The sequence below is a fragment of the Mandrillus leucophaeus genome, unplaced genomic scaffold, assembly GCF_000951045.1.
Source record: "Mandrillus leucophaeus isolate KB7577 unplaced genomic scaffold, Mleu.le_1.0 Scaffold555, whole genome shotgun sequence".
NCBI lineage: Eukaryota > Metazoa > Chordata > Mammalia > Primates > Cercopithecidae > Mandrillus > Mandrillus leucophaeus.
The window spans coordinates 968,580-990,564 of NW_012105975.1; the positions used below are offsets into that span (position 1 = coordinate 968,580).

Consider the following 21,985-nt stretch of genomic DNA (forward strand, 5'->3'; position numbering starts at 1 on the left):
TCCATGGTGTGTATGTGCCACATTTTCTTAATCCAGTCTATCATTGATGGACATTTGGGTTGGTTCCAAGTCTTTGCTATTGTGAATAGTGCCACAAGAAACATACGTGTGCATGTGTCTTTATAGTAGCATGATTTATAATCCCTTGGGTATATACCCAGTAATGGGATCACTGGGTCAAATAGTACTTCTATTTCTAGAGCCTTGAGGAATCGCCACACTGTCTTCCACAATGGCTGAACTAGTTTACACTTCCACCAACAGTGTAAAAGTGTTCCTATTTCGCCACATCCTCTCCAGCACCTGTGGTTTCCTGACTTTTTAATGACTGCCTTTCTAACTGGTGTGAGATGGTATCTCATTGTGGTTTTGGTTTGCATTTCTCTGATGACCAGAGATGAGCATTTTTTCATGTGTCTGTTGGGTCCCAGAATCGCTGGGACACATTTATCATTTGCCCACTTTTTGAAAGTGGGCAATTCATATCATTTGCCCACTTTTTGATGGGGTTGTTTGATTTTTTTCTTGTAAATGTGTTTAAGTTCTTCGTAGATTCTGGATATTAGCCTTTTGTCAAATGGATAGATTGCAAACATTTTCTCCCATTCTGTAGGTTGCCTGTTCACTCTGATGGTAGTTTCTTTTCCTGTGCAGAAGCTCTTTAGTTTAGATCCCGTTTGTCCATTTTGGCTTTTGTTGCCATTGCTTTTGGTGTTTTAGTCATGAAGTCCTTGCCCATGCCTATGTCCTGAATGGTATTGCCTAGGTTGTCTTCTAGGGTTTTTATGGTTTTAGGTCTAACATTTAAGTCTTAATCCATCTTGAATTAATTTTTGTATGAGGTGTAAGGAAGTGATCCAGTTTCCGCTTTCTACACATGGCTAGCCAGTTTTCCCAGCACCATTTACTAAATAGGGAATCCTTTCCCCCATTTCTTGTTTTTGTCAGGTTTGTCAAAGATCAGATGGTTGTAGGTGTGTGGTATTATTTGAGGCCTCTGCTCTGTTCCATTGGTCTATATCTCTGTTTTGGTATCAGTGCCATGCTGTTTTGGTTACTGCAGCCTTGTAGTATAGTTTGAAGTCAGGTAGCATGATGCCCCCAACTTTGTTCTTTGTGCTTAGGATTGTCTTGGCAATGCAGGCTCTTTTTTGGTTCCATATGAACTTTAAAGTAGTTTTTTCCAATTCTGTGAAGAAAGTCATTGGCAGCTTCATGGGGATGGCATTGAATCGATAAATTACCTTGGGCAGTATGGCCATTTTCATGATATTGATTTTTCCTATCCATGAGCATGGAATGTTCTTCCCTTTGTGTCCTCTTTTATTTCACTGAGCAGTGGTTTGTAGTTCTCCTTAAAGAGGTCCTTCACATCCCTTTAAGTTGGATTCTTAGGTATTTTATTCTCTTTGTATCAATTGTAAATGGGAGTTCCACTGGCTGTTTGTCTGTCACTGGTGTATAAGAATGCTTGTGATTTCTGCACATTGATTTTGTATCCTGAGACTCTGCTGAAGTTGCTTATCAGCTTAAGGAGATTTTGGGCTGCGATGATGGCGTTTTCTAAATATGTCATCTGCAAACAGGGACAATTTGACTTCCTCTTTTCCTAACTGAATGTCCTTTATTTCTTTCTCTTGCCTGACTGCCCTGGCCAGAACTTCCAACACTATGTCGAACAGGAGTGGTGAGACAGAGCATCCCTGTCTTGTGCCACTTTTCAAAGGAAATGCTTCCAGTTTTTGCCCATTCAGTATGATACTGGCTGTGGGTTTGTCATAAATAGCTCTTATTATTTTAAATTACATTCCATCAATACCTACTTTATTGAGAGTTTTTAGCATGAAAAGCTGTTGAATTTTGTCAAAGGTCTTTTCTGCATCTATTGAGATAATCATGTGTTTTTTGTCTTTGGTTCTGTTTATGTGATGGATTACATTTATTGATTTGTATATGTTGAACCAGCCTTGCATCCCAGGGATGAAGCCAACTCGATCTTGGTGGATAAGCTTTTTGATGTGCTGCTGGATTCAGTTTGCCAGTATTTCATTGAGAATTTTCGCATCAATGTTCATGAGGGATACTGGTCTAAAATTCTCTTTCTGTTGTGTCTCTACCAGGCTTTGGTATCAGGTGGCCTCATAAAATGAGTTAGGGAAGATTCCCTCTTTTTCTATTGCTAGGACAGTTTCAGAAGGAATGGTATCAGCTCCTCTTTGTACCTCTGGTAAACTTTGGCTGTGAATCCGTCTGGTCCTGAACTTTTTTGGTTGATAGGCTATTAATTATTGCCTCAATTTCAGAGCCTGTTATTGGTCTATTCAGTGATTCAACTTCTTCCTGGTTTAGTCTTGGGAGGGTGTATGTGTCCAGGAATTTATCCATTTCTTCTAGATTTTCTAGTTTATTTGTGTAGAGGTGTTTATAGTATTCTCTGATGGTAGTTTGTATTTCTGTGGGATCAGTGGTGATCTCCCCTTTATCATTTTTTATTGTGTTTATTTGATTCTTCTCTCTTTTCTTCTTTATTAGTCTTGCTAGCGGTCTATCCATTTTGTTGATCTTTTCAAAAAACCAGCTCCCTGGATTCACTGGTTTTTTGAAGGGTTTTCTGTGTCTCTATCTCCTTCAGTTCTGCTCTGATCTTAGTTATGTCTTGCCTTCTGCTAGCTTTTGAATGTTTACTCTTGCTTCTTTAGTTCTTTTAATTGTGATGTTACAGTGTCAATTTTAGATCTTTCCTGCTTTCTCTTGTGGGCATTTAGTGCTATAAATTTCCCTCTACACACTGCTTTAAATGTGTCCCAGCGATTCTGGTACGTTGTGTCTTTGTTCTCATTGGTTTCAAAGAACATCTTTATTTCTGCCTTCATTTCATTATTTACCCAGCAGTCACTCAGGATCAGGTTGTTCAGTTTCCATGTAGTTGTGCGGTTTTGAGTGGCAGAAACCATCTCTTTAGAAATACTTTCTAGAACGTTATACAGGCGCAGTTTGGGGAAGCTACCTTCATTTATTCTAGAACATTGGAAACATATTTTTGGCTTTCTAATGCCCCTCCCCATCTCCTTAATTCCTCAAAAAAGAAAAAAAATTAACAAATATTTGGCCATCTGGTTTACTGAGTATCCATTTATTCAAGCTATGCATTTTGGACATATTTAGAGCATTTTTTTTTTTTTTTAACAGAGTCTCACTCTGTCGCTCAGGGTGGAATGCAGTGGCGTGATCTCGGCTCACTGCAACCTCTGCCTCCCGGGCTCAAGGGATTCTTACGCCTCAGCCTCCTGACTAGCTGAGACTATAGGCACACGCCACCATTTGTATTTTTAGTAGAGATGGGGTTTTATCATGTTGGCCAGGCTGGTCTTGAACTCCTGACCTCAGGTGATCCACCCACCTCAGCCTCCCAAAGTGCTGGCATTACAGGTGTTAGCCACCGTGCCTGGCCTAGAGCAGTTTTAATTTCCTTTCAACACTCAGCACCTGTTCCAGAGCTATGGATGAGCCACATGTATTTGGAAATTTTTGTGTGTAGAGCACATTTTCCGGGAGTGCGCTCTTGCCACATTCTCAAAGGAAAGCATGAACCATAGATCTATTCTCCTTTTCCATTATAAAAATATTCTCTGCAAAGAGGAGACTAGCAGCAAGGCAGGAGAGGAGCAGCTCCGCGTCCCTCCTTGTCAGTGCCTCTGGTGTACAGCTGTGAGGCTGTTCCTGCTGGTCTTCCTTTCTTCCCTGACTGGAATTTCTTTCAAGGAGGAGTAGGAAGGTGACTTTCACCTGTCTGCTAGTTTAGCCACCCTGAGATTACAATAGGAGGTCTGTCCTCTCTCTCATGTGTTGTCTTGGCTGTAGACTCTGCTTAATCTTGTTTCTTGGAGAACCTTCTTGGGGGCCTCTCCTCTCAGCTCCTTCCTTTCCATGCAATCAAGAGCACCTGAGATGCACAGTCCAGGCCGGCTCCCCAGTGCTTTCTCTTCCAGAGCTCACCCTTAGGACACTACCTTGTTTTATGAAGCTTCCTCTTTATCAAGTAGGGGTGACCTGCCTGGCTGCCCAGTCTCCCTCTCTGGCTACCATGACCTGAGAGGGCTGCTTTACCCATAGTGATCCCTCACTGTCATTTTCTCCTTGGTGAGAATTATCAAAAGAAGTAGCCCTAACTGAAATGAAATTATCAGGCAGGCCAGACAAGACTCACTGCAAATCCCATTTCCAGCACGTAGTCAGCACATCTCTCTCACCTCTGAGCCACCTTTGCCATCTGTGCCAGAAGCATGTCATTCACATCCTGACAGGGTCAGGCGTCTTGCTGCATTCTCCCACACCACTGCTGCTCAATCCTCTTCCCTCACTTTCATGTGCCCAGAGTGCTGCCACCCTCAGGCTCCTGGCTGTCCTTCCACACAGGGGTATCTCTCCTTGACACATGGTGCTGCTACACTGCCCTTCATGGTGGGTCTGCTGCTTCTGAATGAGGCATAACCTTCCACTGATGTATTATAAGCATGAGTCCTAGCCCACCAACTGTGGTGACACCTAAGACATCATATTGACCACTCTATGTTATAATCTCAAATTCATTTTGTTTTGCTTTGTACACTTACATACAAGTATCTGGGGCCTCATCTGAGGCTTTTGATTCCATCTTTTAAGAGTTTTGGGAAATAAATTCCTGGGGGCCTCTCACACTATCACCTGATTCTCATTCAATAAATCCCTGGGGGCCTCTCATACTATGACCTGATCCTCATTCAAGGTAAAACCCTAATGATCAATGATCAGGTCCCCAGGTTTCATCCTATCTTTAGGGCATTCATTCACTGAGGTGGGACATATTTCACCCCGAGACCAAAGTGTGTTCTCATTATTTCAGGGGCTCTTCAAAATCATGAAACTGAACCCTCCAAGAAAGGTGGCCACTTCTTACTGTGATAGTGTTCATGGTTTCTGAGCATGGTTGTCTGCATATCAGTATGCTAAATACTGGTGCGTGTGTGTGTGTGTGTGTGTGTATTCTTTGGTGTATGTGTATATATACACACACACATATATATATATATGTATTTTTGTTGTTGTTGTTGTTTTCGAGATGGAGTTTCACTGTTGTTGCTCAGGAAGGAGTGCAATGGCGTGATTCTTGGCTCACCACAACCTCCGCCTCCCGGTTTCAAGTGATTCTCCTGCCTCAGCCTCCCGAGTAGCTGGGATTATAGACATGCGATACCACGCCCGGCTAATTTTGTATTTTTAGTAGAGACAGGGTTTCTCCATGTTGGTCAGACTGGTCTCGAACTCCCGACCTCAGGTGATCCCCCTGCCTCAGCCTCTTGAAGTGCTGGGATTACAGGCATGACCCACTGCGCCTGGCAAGTACTGGTTTATATTAAAATAGCTCTAAATATTTACTCATAAGGTTAGGCAACTTATATAAGGGAATGTAATCTACAAAGGCTTGCTCTCATTGTAAAAGACTCCTGCTTTATTCATAGATTGTAAACAGCACAGAACCTTGTAACTCAAAACAAGAATCTACACGTTGTACAGTGATATCACATCATGTATGTATTTAATTTATACAAATATACACCAAGGGAGGAAAGGCAGATGGGGGAGCAGGGAAGATACATTATGATTTGAATAGTGTAGGTGATTCTGTCCACGCACTACATTTAATAGACATGATCCAGTGTGAGCAGGAGATGGGAGAGGTGAATCCACTGTTTCCTCGGGCCTATCTACAATGTATCTCTGTCCTGAATGTGGTCCTAATATTTCATGAAGTGTATATTCCAAATTAACATAAACCTGAACAGAAGCCAACTACTTCATCTGGTGCTTAACCAAAGAAACTGCTACACAATGTTTCAACACAGGAGAAAACCTGGTTGTTACACATGCTGTACAGTATATCATACTTAATTATAATTTAACAGCAAAGTAAAATGTTGACCACACAGGACTTTTGTCTTTTAGATATATTTTAGAATCTAACTTTTCCACCCTTTTAAAGCTGTGACTTTACTGCATATACCTCTATCACACAGACACATATAAAATGTATCTTTCTCTTCCCACTAGAGGGCAGCCACGTGTAGATTTAGGAGGGCAACGAAGGTTTAGAAAAACAGCACACCTGTTAATCTGACTTTCAAGCATATTTAGAATTCTACAGTTTTTATGTTACCTTGAATGTGGCAAATGCATCTGAAGCTATGTCAAATGTTGACATTTCGACATATCTGAAGAAATCATAAAACTGTTCCGACCACAAAATGATTTTTGCAAGTGGTTCATGTCTGATGCATTCTCTTAACATTATTCCACAATTTAGAGCTATTTCTGGAGATTCATACCTGCGAAAACAAAAAACCAAACAAACAAACAAAAAAAACAAACAAACATGATTGCTCTTTCAAAACTCCAACACTGAACAGTTCAAACTTTTAGGGCAGAAAGTTTTCGGACATGTATCCTAACTAAATGACCATCGCAGATTACAGAAGGTATTTCTGTAGAGCATGTGCTCAGGTAAACTGATTCCAGAGTGCAAACACACACTAGTTGGTGATGACCACCTTAAACCAAAGAAAAATAGCCATACGAGTGACTGTGTGACTAAAGGTTCATTATTTAAGCTGAAAGATTTCAAGAGCGGTATTTCGGGTCATACCATAACTCTATACAGGGATTAGCTTTTACAGATGGTGCTCTTGACACTCAGAAAAACCAAAAGCTAAATCAAAACACAGAAAACAAAATATTTCCCCAAATTCAGAGTCTCTAAATAGGTCTATAAATATATAGAATTTATACCTTGTTGTTTTAATTCAATACTCAAGATAGTACTTGGAGACTCTCAGCCACATGTAAACACCACCAAGCTGATAAGCCTCCTCCTGAGGACTTCACTAAGGGTCCCCATCAGAGAGCCCAGGGGCGACGAAGCAGGCGGCCCCCCCTCGTCAGCTCTCCACACATAGCCTTCCCTATGCTCATCCCCATGTCTCTGGCTTCCCCTCCCCTGCCATTAGAGAGACACCTCTCAGCCAAGCAAGAGGCATTTCCCCTTCGGATGTGCACAAGCCCTCTGGCCTCTTCCGCCCCCTCAAACACATCGCTCTCTTCTACTTCCTCTCAAGCTGCATGCACTGGCTTTCTTTCCACCTCACATTCTCCTCTAGTTTCTTGTAGTCATATTCCATTTCCCAACACACTAGCGAAATAAATAACGGGCCAGTAAAGATTCCCTCTTGGCTAAATAGAGTCTTCTACTCAAGTGTCCTGATAGGTTGTAAAAAACCAAACCAAAATAAAACATTTCACAGTTCTTTCCTTTCTATCTCTCTGACTGTTCCTATTTCTTGCCTGGCTGAGGTCTTTACCTGTATCCCACAACCTGCTAATGAAAGCCCATACAATCTCATGGCTCCCACCACGACTACTAACCCCACCTCCATGTCTACTCCTGAATTAGGCACTTTCTGTTGCCTGTGGACAACTTCCGTTAAAGCGCTACCATAAACTCAACATGTCTCAAATCAAATCTCATCCCCCTCCATAAAATCACCCCCATCCCGCTTGCTTCCTCATTTCTATAATTTGGCGTCATTATTTTGTTTCAGTCATCCAGTTCTAAACCAGGTTTAACAGAAATTTCCATGTTCTGTATCTGTGCTGTTCATTATGGAGAGATTGGCCATATACAGCTACTGACCACCTGAAATTTGTCTAGTGTGACTGTGGGGTTGAATCGTAAATATTATTTAATTTCAATTAATTACATGTGGTTAGAAGCTACTATATTGGACAGCCCAGTTCTAAACCTTTCCTTCTTTACTCCAAATCTTCCCACCTTCAATGTTAGGCTTTGAAAGCCTTCAAAGGCTTTAAAAAATATTTCTCTGATTATCTTAGTTTCATTTGCTTTTATCCATTCCCACTGCTACATTTATTCATACCCGGACAATTGCAAATGCTTCCTAGCCAGCATCTTTGTTCAAGCTCTGTCATAATAAATCTACCCAACACACAAGTGTATCAACAGCATTTCCAGCTTGGGAGCTTAAAATGATTTCTTCTAGCTAATCAAATAAACACAAACTTCTGGACTTAACTGTCCAGTCTTCCCCTCATTAGATCTCCTGTTATAGCACAATGTCACCTCCCACCCTGCCATACAACTTTCAAATTTTCTCCTTACTGCTGCCAACCATGTTATGTTCATTCCTGCCCCTATACCTTTGTTCCCAGTCATATGCCATTAGGATGCCTTCTCTCTCTTTTCTGCCTATGTAAATTCTAAACTACTAGGAACTCCCATCTTAAGTCCTATCCTTTTATCAATCCTTGCCTTATTAACTCAAACCACATTTTATCCTCTGAAATCCTGTAGTACTCATTTGTTATCTAGTAGTGGTGTCCTCTTACACATCATAGATCCTCAACAAGATAAAACCACACTCCTTGGCATCAGCGGAGGCATGCAGCTAGAATGCTGACCGGCTCTTACTTGATGGAAATATCTGTTCACAAAATGGCTGATCATACAATTCATCTTTGCTGAACTTTAGTAGGCAGGAAGGACAAGGGTAAGACAGTTTGGTACAACAAGTTGAGCAGGTTTTGATGGAGGCTTGTCAAGCTTGTCTAAATGATTAAACCATAAACAAGTACAAGGCAAACAGTTATGCTGTATAACCTGTGAGCACTAGAGTGAACAGCATATTAACATGTAAACTGCCAGTAAAAAAAATCGCCTCCAAATGCAGTCTACCACCAGCAATAAGACTTCAAATGCATGCTAATATTAGCAACATGGCCCCCCAAATAAACATCTACCATAGAAGTACTTACAGCCTAAGAAGATAATCACACTGTATGGAAGCAGTTTAAATTAATCAACAAAGGTACAAAAATCTTAAAATGCAGTTCACAGTGCTCCTTGAAGAAATGGCTGTTTCCAGGTCTGGCAGGACTCATACAAAATGAGCAAGATGGTCATCCTACGCCAGAAAGCAAGGAAGCTATCACAGACTGATGGGGTCTTGCCAAAAGAACGCAGAAGCCAACCTGAAGGAGCTCCCAAGGGCCAAAGATGGGGCAATTTGGACACAAGAAAGTAATGACTGGAATCGACTGAGACATATCAAATGTAATTTTTAAAAAGACAAAAACTTGAGTGTATAATGATCCTTAAAACAACTCAATACTTATCTAAGGAAGTGGCCAGGTCACCAACTGATTATACTAAAAAATAATACCTGATTATACTAAAAAATGAGACTATTTTGGGATAACTAAGTCATCAAGGAGGAAAGGTTCTTCTTTATAAAAACAATTTAATTATATGAAGAAGAAATAACAGAATCAGGAAACTGCCATTCTGAATCTAGGCAATGATTCTCAATGGAAACTAAAACCAGGAGGCGAAAGGTCAATGAGAATTCTGTAATGGACGGATTACAGACTGAGAACACCTGCATCCACTGGTCAATCCCAACATCACCAGCAGTGGGATAACCAGTGCCACCCAATATGAAGCACATAGCACCATCCATGAACTTCTGTCCCCCTCAAAGTGAATCTGAAACTAATTTTAAAAAAGCCAGATCTAACTATCCACCACTTAAATCAATAGTGGATAGTGGAACATGTTACAGAAGCAACAGGAATGCCAAGTCTAAAATACATGATTTTTCTACAAAACCACCAATCCGGACTTCAACAAAGAAATGGCATAATATTAACTATTACAGATTAAAAGAGAGCTCAGACTTACATTAACCAAATTCAGTTTGTGGACCTTGTTTGTAACTTTTTTTTTTTTTTTTTTGGAGACCAAGTCTTGCTTTGTCACCCAGGCTAAAGCGCAGTGGTGCAATCTTGGCTCACTGCAACCTCCACTTCCTGGGTTCAAGCTATTCTTGTGCCTCAGCCTCCCGAGTAGCTGGGATTACAGGTGTGCGCCACCACACCAGGCTAATTTTTGTACTTTTAGTAGAGGTCGGGTTTCACCATGTTGCCCAGGCTGATCTCAAATTCCTGGACTCAAGTGATCCACCTGCCTTGGCCTCCCAAATGCTGGTATTACAGGCGTGAGCCACCATGTCCAGTCTGGAAGTAATATGAAATAAACTAACTGTAAAATGCCATTTTTGTGAAAATTGAGGAAATCTGCAAATCAGACATTAGACATTAGGTTGGCAAATGGTATCGTAACTGTGTTATACTGTGTTTTGTACTGTGTACTAGGGATGCATACTGAGGTGATGTCATGTGTCAGAGGAAAAAGGGGGCAAGGACTAGAGGAACAAGAATGACAGAACTTTAACTGTTGAAGCTGGGTTTAGGGTAGGAACTGGTAAGTGTTGTATGTACATTCTTCACAACAAAGGAGGTGGGCAGGGGCTTCTGGTGGATCCACCAGTTGCATTCTCCATGGTACTTCCTGGCTGGAAGTGTCCGCTCTGGCCAGCACAGGTGAGAGCTCTAAACTACAAATTGTATCTCAAAAGTCTTTCTTTACAGGCCATTTAACAATATTCATATCATGCCTCTGATTACTCTGAAGTGAAAAATGTCGGCAGAGTTAACTAATGTATTGATTTTAATAATCCTTGGTTTCTACGGAAAAGGAAATATGGGCTTTAAAAACACACAAAGGCACCTGAAGGCTGCTCTAAGATCACCAAAATTTCACACTACTCACTGCATGTTTATACATACAACTCTGAATTGATACAACAAAAAATCAGATGCCAAAAGTTCTGTATCCCAAAATCTGAAGAAGTAACACAGATGGTTAGAAATAGAAAGAGGGAAACAGAATGCTGGCGTGCAACACAGGCACTGACTCACACTTTGTCTAAACAAGTTTGAACTTGGGGGAAGTGTTAAACCGCAGAGATGTGAATCAGACTGAGGCAAGCTATAAAGCCAGGAGGAGTAGAGCAAGCTGATTCACACCAACAGCCATGCCAGGAACATGCTTGCCCACCAACTTAATAGAACAGACCACCACCAAAGCTGGGACAAACAGATGCACACCATACCCGGGGCTGGCACACAATTCTGGTGTGAAACAGCAGGACATTACCTTGCCAGTCAATGAGGCTCAGCGATGAGGGAGAAGGGCATTTGGTTCTATGGTTTGGTTTTTAGGCTTTTTTTTTTTTTTTGCTTTTAAACTGACAAGACTACCCCCAAACATTAATGCCTGCTTAGACCAGTAGTAATTTCAGGAAGATGCACTGTGAAATACCAAATTATATGGATTAGTAAGTGGACACAGAGAGGTAAAGATCAAAGGGCACTACTTCATAAACATGTACTTTGCTGACTCAACAAAGTAAAGCTGTAGATAATCCATGCTCCATTTAAGAGGCAGCTTTTACTGCCTTACGGCGTGCATATTATGTCCAAAGGAGATGTCTTTCAATATATAACTTAACTGATACTTCAATGAAATCCAACTTTTTTAAGTCCTAGAGAACAGAAATAAGACCACAGAGAATTACTATTTTTTCCTTCAGTCATGCTGGATTTGTGAATTTAAAAGCTCAGAATTCACCTAATTTTAAACTCCCACCTGTAGGGCATTTTCAAATTCAATTTTGCTCACAGGTTGGATTTCAAGGAGGGAGAGGTGTTCAAAATCTATGAAAAAATAATCTTAACTACAGAGAAAATGCCTCCCACATTCAGCATCCTGTTTTTTTCCCAAGGCAACCTTTCCTTTATGTTCAACTGAGAATACAAATTTTATTACATTGTACATACCCTTTCAATAACATGAACAAAATATTCTGTTGGGTGCAGATGTATTCAACAGTAGGAGTTCTTGTACCAATTTGTCTTCTGAGAATATTGTTGAAAATTTGAGCCACGTCTTTTTTGCCCTATTAGGAATACAATCATTAACATATTGTCCTGACTAAACATCAAAATGCCCATTCACCCTCCCAAATGAACTCGAATAAGGCCATTGTACTTATTGTTACGACTGAGTATCTGACTTTAACACATTCATAGACATTAAATTATCTCTTCATTTGTAATTCTATATTCTAAGTTTACTAGTGTACTATTTTTAACATGAACAATGTGTTGACAAAAACAACAATGGGTTGACTATATTCCACATATAATTTCAACGATTTCTAAGTCTCAGGATCATGCTGACTCTGATATGAGAAACAAAACCCTGCAATATGTTAACAATCTAAGGGACCTGAATTCCACCCAAATGGAACAAGCAGCTTCAAATAAGATGCTTACATTGGGAACACTATATGTGCTTTCCTTTTATAGTGATGGAAGGAGAGGAAAATATACTCTGTCGCTATATTAAAAATGGAAGAATTCTGTATGAAACTGGGCTTTAATGGAAAGCAGACCTATCTTCTAATTAAATGAGGCCTATTTAGGGAAGACTTTATATAGATTAACAATGAAGGTACTAAGAATCACATGATACAGTAGTTCAGAGATCAGAACTTCATTACACTACCGTACAAAACAGATGGATCCTTCCAGTGAATCTTATAATCAGAAAGCTGCACAAGAAACCAACAAATGGAGAACTGGACTCCAAGCAGCATTTCTGAACAGTCACTTGTTACAAGGCTAACAAGCCCACAGGAGAGTGAGTGAAATGCTAGCTTTCCAGGATATATCTAAAGCCAAACAGAGAGATAATCCTGGGCCCTGCACTAGCTCAGGAGCAGTAAAGGCAACCTCTAAGAACCAGCCTTTCTTTAAGAACCAGCCTTAAGGGCACAATTTTCTTTTAAGCTGATGTCTTTAAAGTTCCACATAAATATTAAATTCAGTGTCCAGGTCAGGTGGAGGCAGACAAAGGAGAAGGAACCTAGATGTTCCACTACATCCCCAACTTTGCAGAGGAAATAAAAATTGTTGCTGTTGGAATTTGATATATTATTAAAAACAGATGAAATCAGCTATAAAATGGAAACACTGCAGTTCTATCCGCTCTACAGTAGGACAGAAATAAAATTTTACTTTATTATCAGTATTATACTCAACTTATGAACCATACCCTCTCATCCTTTTCCAAAATTTAATCTGACTATATGTCTGTCATTTTCTCCTCTGAAACATGTACCTGTCTTTCAAGCACCTGTACAGACATCCACTCATTCAGGCTGACAAACACTGGGGCTTAAAACAAAGCACACTGATGACAAAGAGCCACGGCGCTTCATTAGCTTCATTACCATATATGCATCGCGACTATTCAGATGGTCTCCAGGATCATTATTCTCACTGTTAAATTCACTAAATATTTAACATAGCATGATCCAACTGTATTAACTTGGGCAACAATGTCAAATGCCTACCAGGGCTGGGCAGGAGATGCAAATGGGCCTGAGACAGGAGAAGCAAACCCAGGTGTGGATGCCCTGTGATGCTACTCTGCCCTAGCTGAAGGGTCAAGTAGGACTATATACCCAATATTGCTAGAATCAAATTTTTCAAGAGAAGCCAGAAATTCAGACTGTGTATAAATGTCCTGTCACTTAAATGTTATACTAATTTAAAATTTAAAAGCAGTGCTAAGCAAACAAAACACATATGGTCTCTGGCTGTAATGAATTAACAGGTAACAAAGAGACATAACTGGATAGTTCTCTATGACTGCATTTTCCTCTGAAATTCTAACATTCTGTAGTTGTCTTTAGATTGTTTATTCTTTGAAAGTCAAGGGCCAGTGAATTATTAGAGTACTACAGTGCTCTAATGAGCAGTTGTCTTTTAAAACAACCTAAATGAAAGGGCATAATGAGCATCTAAGAAACTACACGTCCAATGTGATGAAACAGGGAAGAATCCTGTCCCAAGCCTGAAACACCCCTAGGTTCCTGCCTTTGCTCTGCTAATCAGGTAGGCAGCCCAGGCATGTTGACAGAGGTCAGTAACCCTGAGTCAGGAGCCCAAGAATAATGTTCCAAAAGAGAGAACGTATGGAGATGAATTATGTGTAGGGTACTGTTTTTTAAAAATAAGAAACTGATTTCTTACCTCAAAGTCAATGAGCTGTAAATCAGCTACCAGGGTGCTAAGGAGCCCACTATTATAGAGTTCTTGAGCAAGTTGAGCTACTGCTTCTGTCTGAGGCTCTTTTTCGTTTGTGCCATACAGAATTTCTTTCATGGCAACCAGATTTTTGGAAACTTCTTCTGTAGCCTAATTTTAGAGAGAGGAGTTGGGGAAGAGGAGAAAAAAAAATTCATTTTAACAAACATATAACACATCAAAATTTGTCAAATCACCTCTCTATACTACAGACCCACAGACCTAAGAACAAGAAGCAAAGTGGGCAAGCTCCATCCTCGCCCTCAGGAGCTGGGCGCTATGTATGCGTGCACATGGGAACCAACATGCACACTCCACAGGAGCCAGCATGTGCACAACAGACACCCACATACTGAAAACCATGTTTATGTATGGCAGAAACAAAACAGGGAAAAGGTTCACTTCCTCAAGTGGGAGGGAAACATCACCAAAGAGGCAACTGGGCTGATTCCCAAGAATGAAGAGATTCTGTCAAGCAAGTATGGAGAATAAGGAATGGCATGAGCTAGGGATGAGGGAGAAGGGAAAGTACAAGTCCTATCACAGAAAAGGTGTGGAGGAAATAAGGGAGAGAGCAGAAAATGGCTGAGTGCAAAGCTCAGGTGTTAGTGATAGATTAAAAAGTCACTAAAGACCTTCTACTTCCGCTCAAGAGACAGGAGAGCGAGATTTACCTTTTCCCATGAAAAAGACTAATAAAAATGACTTTTTTTTTTTTCTTTTTTTTTGAGACAGGGTCTCGTGCTGTCACCCAGGCCTGGAGTGCAGTGGTGTGATCACAGCTCACTGCAGTCTCAACCTCCTGGATTTACGCAATCCTCCTGCCTTAGCCTCCTGAGTAACTGGGACCACAGGTATGTGCCACCATGCCAGGCCAATTTTTGTATTTTTAGTAGAGATGAGGTTTTGCCATCTTGCTCAGGCTGGTCTCAAACTCCTGGGCTCAAGTGATCTGCCCAACTTGTGCTGGGATTACAGGTGTGAGCCACCGTGCCTGGCCAAAACAATGACTTTCAAACACTGGACTTCAGGCAGTACAGGACAGTGATCCCTGAAAGAAGGAAAACAAATGAGGGGAACTTCATAACTACCCTACTTTTTTGCTAGGCCACAGCACAGGGAGGGGGAAGCCAGCCAGAAGAGGTGGTAGTCTCCATGGGCAGAGCTGGCAACCCAGGGAGGCCAAGAAGACTAGAGTTTACAGGGCAGAGAGGAGAGAGCTGCCCAGACAGAGCATGGCAGAGCCCTGCAGAGCCCACTCCTGTCTTCAACTGAGTCTTGATAACCACATGTGGGTAAGGAAAGTAGCCAAGGCTAGGAACCAGAACCTTGGAGCTCACATGGGGCTGGAAATAGCTTTTGTTTCCTACCAGTCTAATGGAAAACCTCATATTCACTAGTCATCAAGCAGTGTACTCAGGGGATTTTGCCTCAGTAGGCATACAAAATTAATCCTAGGCCAAACTCTGATCTGGCCCTGCCCAACAAAGCTTAACAGAAATCCTGGAAAGGACCAAAATTGGAAAACACGACTAATAATAACTAATCAACAGAAACAGCTGTGGAAATGGCACAGACGGCAGAATTACTGAACAAGGACATTAAAATAGTTACTACAACCGTATTCAATATATTTAAGAAAAATGTACCATGATAAGTAGAGGAATGAAAGGCATAAAAAACACCTGAAACACTTAGAAATAAAACTACAAGGTCTAAGACAAAAATTATACCAGATGGGATTAACGGCAGATTAGACAGTAGATAATAGGTTAGTAAACACAAACATAGAGCCTAAAATCTATCTAAAATGAAACTTAGGGGAAAGAAGGGACATCTCATTAGTGAGCCAGGGGATAACTTTAAGCAATCTCACAGATGTGTAACTGCAGCCCTCAAAGGAGGTGGAAGGGCAGATAAAATATTTGAAAACATAATGGACGAATGTTTTCCAAATTTAATGAAAACTGAATTCCATAGAGCCAAAACATTAAAAAATCCCAAGCATGAGAAACAGGAAGACAATACCAAGGCATAGAATAATCAAACTGCTTAAATTCAGTGCTAAAGAAAGAATCTTAAAAGTAGCCAGAGGGAAAAAATATTATGGACAAAGAATCAAAGAATGACAACAGACTTCCTGACAGGAATGATGCAAGTCAAAAGATAGTGGAGGAACACTGTTAAAATACTGAAAAACACAACCAAATTGTCATCCTAAAATTTTATACACCAGCAAAAATATTTTTCAAAAACAAAGGCAGAATAAAGAGTTTTTGAGACATAGAAAACTAGAACTATTTCATCACCAGAGACTTGTACTTTGTGAAATATTTAAGGAAGTTCTACTGGCTGAAGAAAAATGATTCTTCACAAAGGAATGAAAAGCAATGAAGATAGTAACGTGAGTAAATATTAAACAAAAATTTCCCTTTTATTTAAAAGAGAATTAACTTTTTTTCTTTTTGAATCAGAGTCTTGTTCTGTCACCCAGGCTGGAGTGCAGTGGCGCAATCTCACCTCATTGCAACCTCCGCCTCTCAGGTTCAAGCGATTCTCCTGCCTCAGCCTCCTGAGTAGCTGGGACTACAGGTGCAAGCCACCATGCCCAGCTAATTTTTGTATTTTTAGTAAAGATGGGGTATCACCATGTTGGCCAGGATGGTCTCAATCTCATGACCTTGTGATCCACCTGACTCGGCCTCCCAAAGTGCTGGGATTACAGGCGAGAGCCACTGCGTCCAGCGAGAACTGGCTCTTTAAAGCAAAAATAACAATGTATTCTGGGGTTATGTATATGTAGAATAAAAATGGCAACAATAGCTCAAAGAGGTGTAATGGAGGTACACAGGTATACTGTTGTCAGGTTCTTATAACAACTGAAGCAGTATATTTCCTGAAGACAGACTATAGTAAGTTAAAGGTGTATACTATAAGCCCTAAAGCAACCAGTTTTAAAAAAAAAACAAAAAAACCCAAAAACAAAATAAAAGATTTACAGTTAATAAACCAACAAAGGAGATCCAAGTAGAGTATTAAAGAGACATAACATAAAGGCTATAAAAACTTATATAAACTGAAGCATTTATGATCAGAAATACACTTCAAGGAGATTACTTTGCACAGATTCACAAAACTCAGCGTTCAACAGTACTTAGAGGATCATATAGTCTCATGGTACTCAGTTATGTAACCTTCTAACCTTCCTACCAAATCACATGACTTTACCTTAAATATTTCCAGTGTCCAGTAATGCAGGATTAGCAGAATTCAGAATCAGATATCTGTTAGACAAATTTATGAGACAAACATTGCTTCATTACACTGTCTGCTGGCCCTGGGTTTATACTGCAGATCAGGCAATATTTTAACTTCTCTTCCACATAAATCTCTCGAGGGCAGCCTGCCTATGTTCCCTAAATTGTCATCTTCTCCAGAAAACCTCCCCTCAGGTTCTTTGATTAACCTAAGAAAGGCACAGCTAACATTCAGCCCTATCCAGAACGGTACAATGCAGAAGACACCAGACCACCACTCCTCCATTACAAATGTTAGTGCAGCCCAAGGCTACTTTTTAAGAATTTTTGCAATTATGTTGTATAACTGACTCAGAGAGAGCTTACAGTGAACAAAACGTCTTTGGTTTTCACAGGTACTGCTTGATAAAGACAGGTCTTTCCAAATGTTAGTCTTAAACTGGGGTGAATTACACTGCGATGAAGACTTTAACTTTTCTATTTAATTTAATCTCATCAGCCCATCATTCAAGATTATGGCAGTAACTCTGGATTCTGACGGACATCCAATGTATTAGCTACCCGCTTTCCCACTTGTATCATATGAAAATCTCATATGCATGTCTCCCATGACCTGCCTCAATCATTGACCAAAACGCTGGAAAGGAATGATGCATGAATAGAGCCCCTCATGTCTCTGAATCATCATGCTCCTTTCAGTAATGATCTACTACAAATCTTGGGGCAGGGTTGCTCAGTCATGTATATATGCAACTATTTCCAAGTTACATTTAAAAGGTTTTTTCTGTCAAATACCTTGATAAAATTAAATTATACTATTTCTTCCCTATTTCCTGACCATAAGAAAATGAAGTTATTTGGTCTGACCTTTTTACTATGCCTACACTAATATCTACTGACTAACTTTTCTAAATGCTTGTAAGTCATCCTCCTAATAATCCCATTATGAAACCATACTCAGTATCAATGCTAAGCCGAGTCTACCTTTTCCAGCCTGCTGTTACTACTTCATTCTCGGGAATGCCTTGGAAATCTCAAATTCAGTAACCCAGAATGTAATTTTCCGGGCCAAGAGAAAAATCATTTAGCAATAGTAGGTGTTCTCTTACAATCTATCTGCATGCATTGCGTTTTCCACTCCATTTTACTATCTCTATTCTTCAGATAATTCTCTTTGACAGGAAGAATCTGATACCTAATAGGTTTTGTGAATGCAATATCTGTTGATTCTATGTCAGTGACCCTAAGTAGGAGGCCTCAGCCTCCTTTGCTTCTCTGGTTAGATCAAAGTTTTAAAGCGCTTAACAATTCTTCATGTACCTCAGTTTATACTTTTCTTTGAAATCATTGTATGATTTTTAAATCTGAATTCAGACCATATTCTATTCTGACAGCAAAAGATGAATAAGAAAGAAGGGAGGTGAATAACTAAAGGGTACAGGTTTGTGAGGTGACAAAATGACCTAAGATTGACTTGTGGTTGTGGTTACACATATCTGTGAATAAACGAAAAACCAGTGAATTGTACCCTTCAAATGGGTGAACTATATGGCATGTAAGTTATATCTCAATAAAGCTGTTCCCCCCTATGCCCCACCCCCCCAAAAAAATAAGGAAGGAAGGAGAGAGGCAGGAACACAATTAGAAAGCTATTTACGGCTGGGTGTGGGGGCTCACGCCTGTGATCCTAGCACTCTGGGAGGCTGCAGCAGGTGGATCACTTGAGCCCAGGAGTCTGAGACCAGCCTGGGCAACACGGTGAGACTCCATCTCTTAAAAAAAAAAAACAAAAGTTAGTTAGCTGAGTGTATGGTGGCATGCACCTATAGTCTCAGCTACTCAGGAGGCTGAGGCTGAGGTCAGGAGGTTGAGGCTACAGTGAGCTATCATTGCACCACTGCACTCCAGTCTGGGTGACAGAGCGAGATCCTGTCTCAAAAAAAAAAAAAAAAAAAAATAAGAGAAAGCTATATATTATACTTCTGAGTTGAATGGCATTGTGGACTGTGTATAAAGCCCCATTCCCTTTCAGAAGGAATTCCCTCACCAGCTGATACTGCACCCGCCACCTACATTAATCCTCACCTGCTTTTGGATCTCCCCACCCCCATGCCTTCTTAGGAACTCACCCTGCCTGTTACCTCATCTCCTCCTCACAGAGTCAATCTCCCCTCACCTAATTTCTTCCTATCCGTTTTAAACCTGATTAAGACTCCACTTGACAAAATCAAATAGGTCCTCCTTAGATTCCACAATCACCCCCCGCCCCCCTGCCCCTGCCCAGCACCTCATAATGAAACCTCTCAAAACATTTGCCTGTATTTACTATAGTCCAAGTCTTTTTTTCTTACTCACTCTTCAGCCCAATTCTTTTGGCTAGTCACTGACCTGCATGCCATTAAATACAATTTTGTGTCTTTATTACTGTAAGAAATGGGAAAGTTCTTCTTCAAAGATTATGAAGTCACAATTTCTTACTATAAGATTGCTATCCACTATTAGTGTGTGTGTGTGTATATATATGTATTCCAAATCAGCTCTCCTAGCTTGCTCCAGCATGCCTGGACAGAACTAGGCACACCGGAGCCCACAGTGCATGCCATTCCTTATTTGGAGATGCTTCCTTAAGTAGCCCTGGGCAACTTCCTTTTCTCTGTTCTGTTCCCCTTACCTAATTAAGAAAGTTTTAAACTAATAGCCAATAGGATAAAGTGTAAAATGTGAGGTCCTATCCCAGCCAAAGGAAACTGGACACAGCAGTAGGGTAAACATGTCAGCTTCTAAGTAACTCTGTCTACTTTGTTTGGTGTGCTCTTGTGGCCAGACAACTACTGAGTAGCACCCTTTCTGCAGAAAGTAAAGCTCTCCTTGTTGAGAGATCATGTGTTTCTGTGTTCTTTTTTTTTTTTTTCCTCGACACTAAAAACTTCATTCCCAACAATTACACCTGAACTTTCCACAGGATTCGGAACTGCTGATTACACTCTCCTCTGAAAACCATTCTTCGGGTCCTCTGTGACTCACCAACATCCGTATTTTCCCTCCTAAGTCTCTGGTTGCTCCTCCTCTGTGTCCTTTTTGCCTCATTCACTTTGGCTAGGCCATTTAAACACGGAATCCCTCAAGGCAGGGTACTAGGGCTTCCTCTTCTTATCCCCTAGACTCTTAAGTGATCTCATCCACACCCACTGCTTTAATTAACAGTTAAATGCAGATGCCTCATAGATTCCTATCTCTAATCCAGTTCTTTTCTCCCAGGCCTTATCAGTACCACTGGGCAGTCTTCTCAAAATGCCTCCACTTGTAATGTCTCAAGGTAGCTCAAATTGAATACATCTAAAATAGAACTCAAGATCTCGCCCTAGCGCCGGATATCTCCCCTTGTTCCCTGTTTCATGTAACGACACCACTGATGAGGTTATTACATTTCAGAAACTCAGGAGTCATCTTCGACTCTCCCCTCTTCTTCACCTTGCCCCAATACCTAACTCATCAGCGACTCCCAAATCCATCCACTTATCCCCGTCTACCATCACCACACAAATCAAAGTTCCCCATAACGCTTGCCTACATTAATACATCATGTACTGACTGGTTTCTGTGGATTGTAGGGGGCCTAATGGGGATGCATTCTCCACATCACACCTAGAATTATCTTTTCATAACATAAATATGATTAAGACATTGCTGCTGCTTAAAATGCTTCAGACATTATTGATGAATGGCTGAACATCAGCATTCCTGATAACAGGGTTATAAAATCCAGATTACAACTGGATGTAGAGAAATGTGATGTTATCATACCATAAAGTCAAGGGATTCCTTAAAAATGCTGAATTGAGGCAGACCACAGTGGCTCATGCCTGTAATCCCAGCACTTTGGGAGGCCAAGGCAGGTGGATGGCTTGAGCTTAGGAGTGCGAGACCAGCCTGGAAAACATGGTGAGACCCTATCTCTACTAAAAATACAAAAAATTCGCCGGGCATGGTGGTGCATGCCTATGGTCCCAGCTACTTGGGAGGCTGAGGTGGGAGGATAGATTGAGCCTGGGGGGTGGGGGTGGGGAGTGGTGCAGAGGTTGCACTGAGCCGAGATGGTGCTATTGCACTCCATCCACTGCCTAGATGGCAGAGCGAGAGCAAGACCCTGTCTCAAAACAAACAAACAAACAAAACAACGACAACAAAAATTGGACAAGAACAGACTTCCCTCTAAGAACGGGCAAAGAAATAAATCACCTGAGTTGTGAAAAAATAACAGCAGTTCAAAGGAAGGAAGCCAGCTAAATAATTACAAGCAGATGTCTTCCTAACAAAGAGTTACAGCAGTGAGCAAGGAAAGAGACTAGCTGAGTGACTCAATGCTGGCCATTTCACTTAATGAGCATATGCCCCGAGCTTGGGTCTCAGTGTGCACGCACAGCTCATAGTGTGGACATGTTCCCAAGCTGAGCCCAATGAAAGCCAACTACTGCATCTGGTGCTCCGCTAAAGAACGAGCAGTCTGGGCCAGGCACGGTGGCTCACACCTGTAATCCCAACACTTTGGGAGGCCGAGGTGGGGGGATCACGAGGTCAGGAGATGTAGACCATCCTGGCTAACACGGTGAAACCCTGTCTCTACT

The 21,985-nt window shown here is 41.0% G+C and overlaps 1 protein-coding gene across 1 annotated transcript in view; it reads right to left on the reverse strand.

Annotated features, from left to right (window-relative positions):
* Positions 1–21,985, reverse strand: part of CAB39 (calcium binding protein 39) — a 107,569-nt gene that overhangs the window by 16,022 nt on the left and 69,562 nt on the right. The window contains exons 3-5 of the mRNA XM_011998089.1: positions 14,050–14,214; positions 11,788–11,906; positions 6,194–6,362 (exon numbers count right to left, since the gene is read on the reverse strand). Of these exons, the coding sequence (XP_011853479.1) occupies positions 6,194–6,362; positions 11,788–11,906; positions 14,050–14,214 (453 nt within the window). The remainder of the gene's footprint in view (positions 1–6,193; positions 6,363–11,787; positions 11,907–14,049; positions 14,215–21,985) is intronic.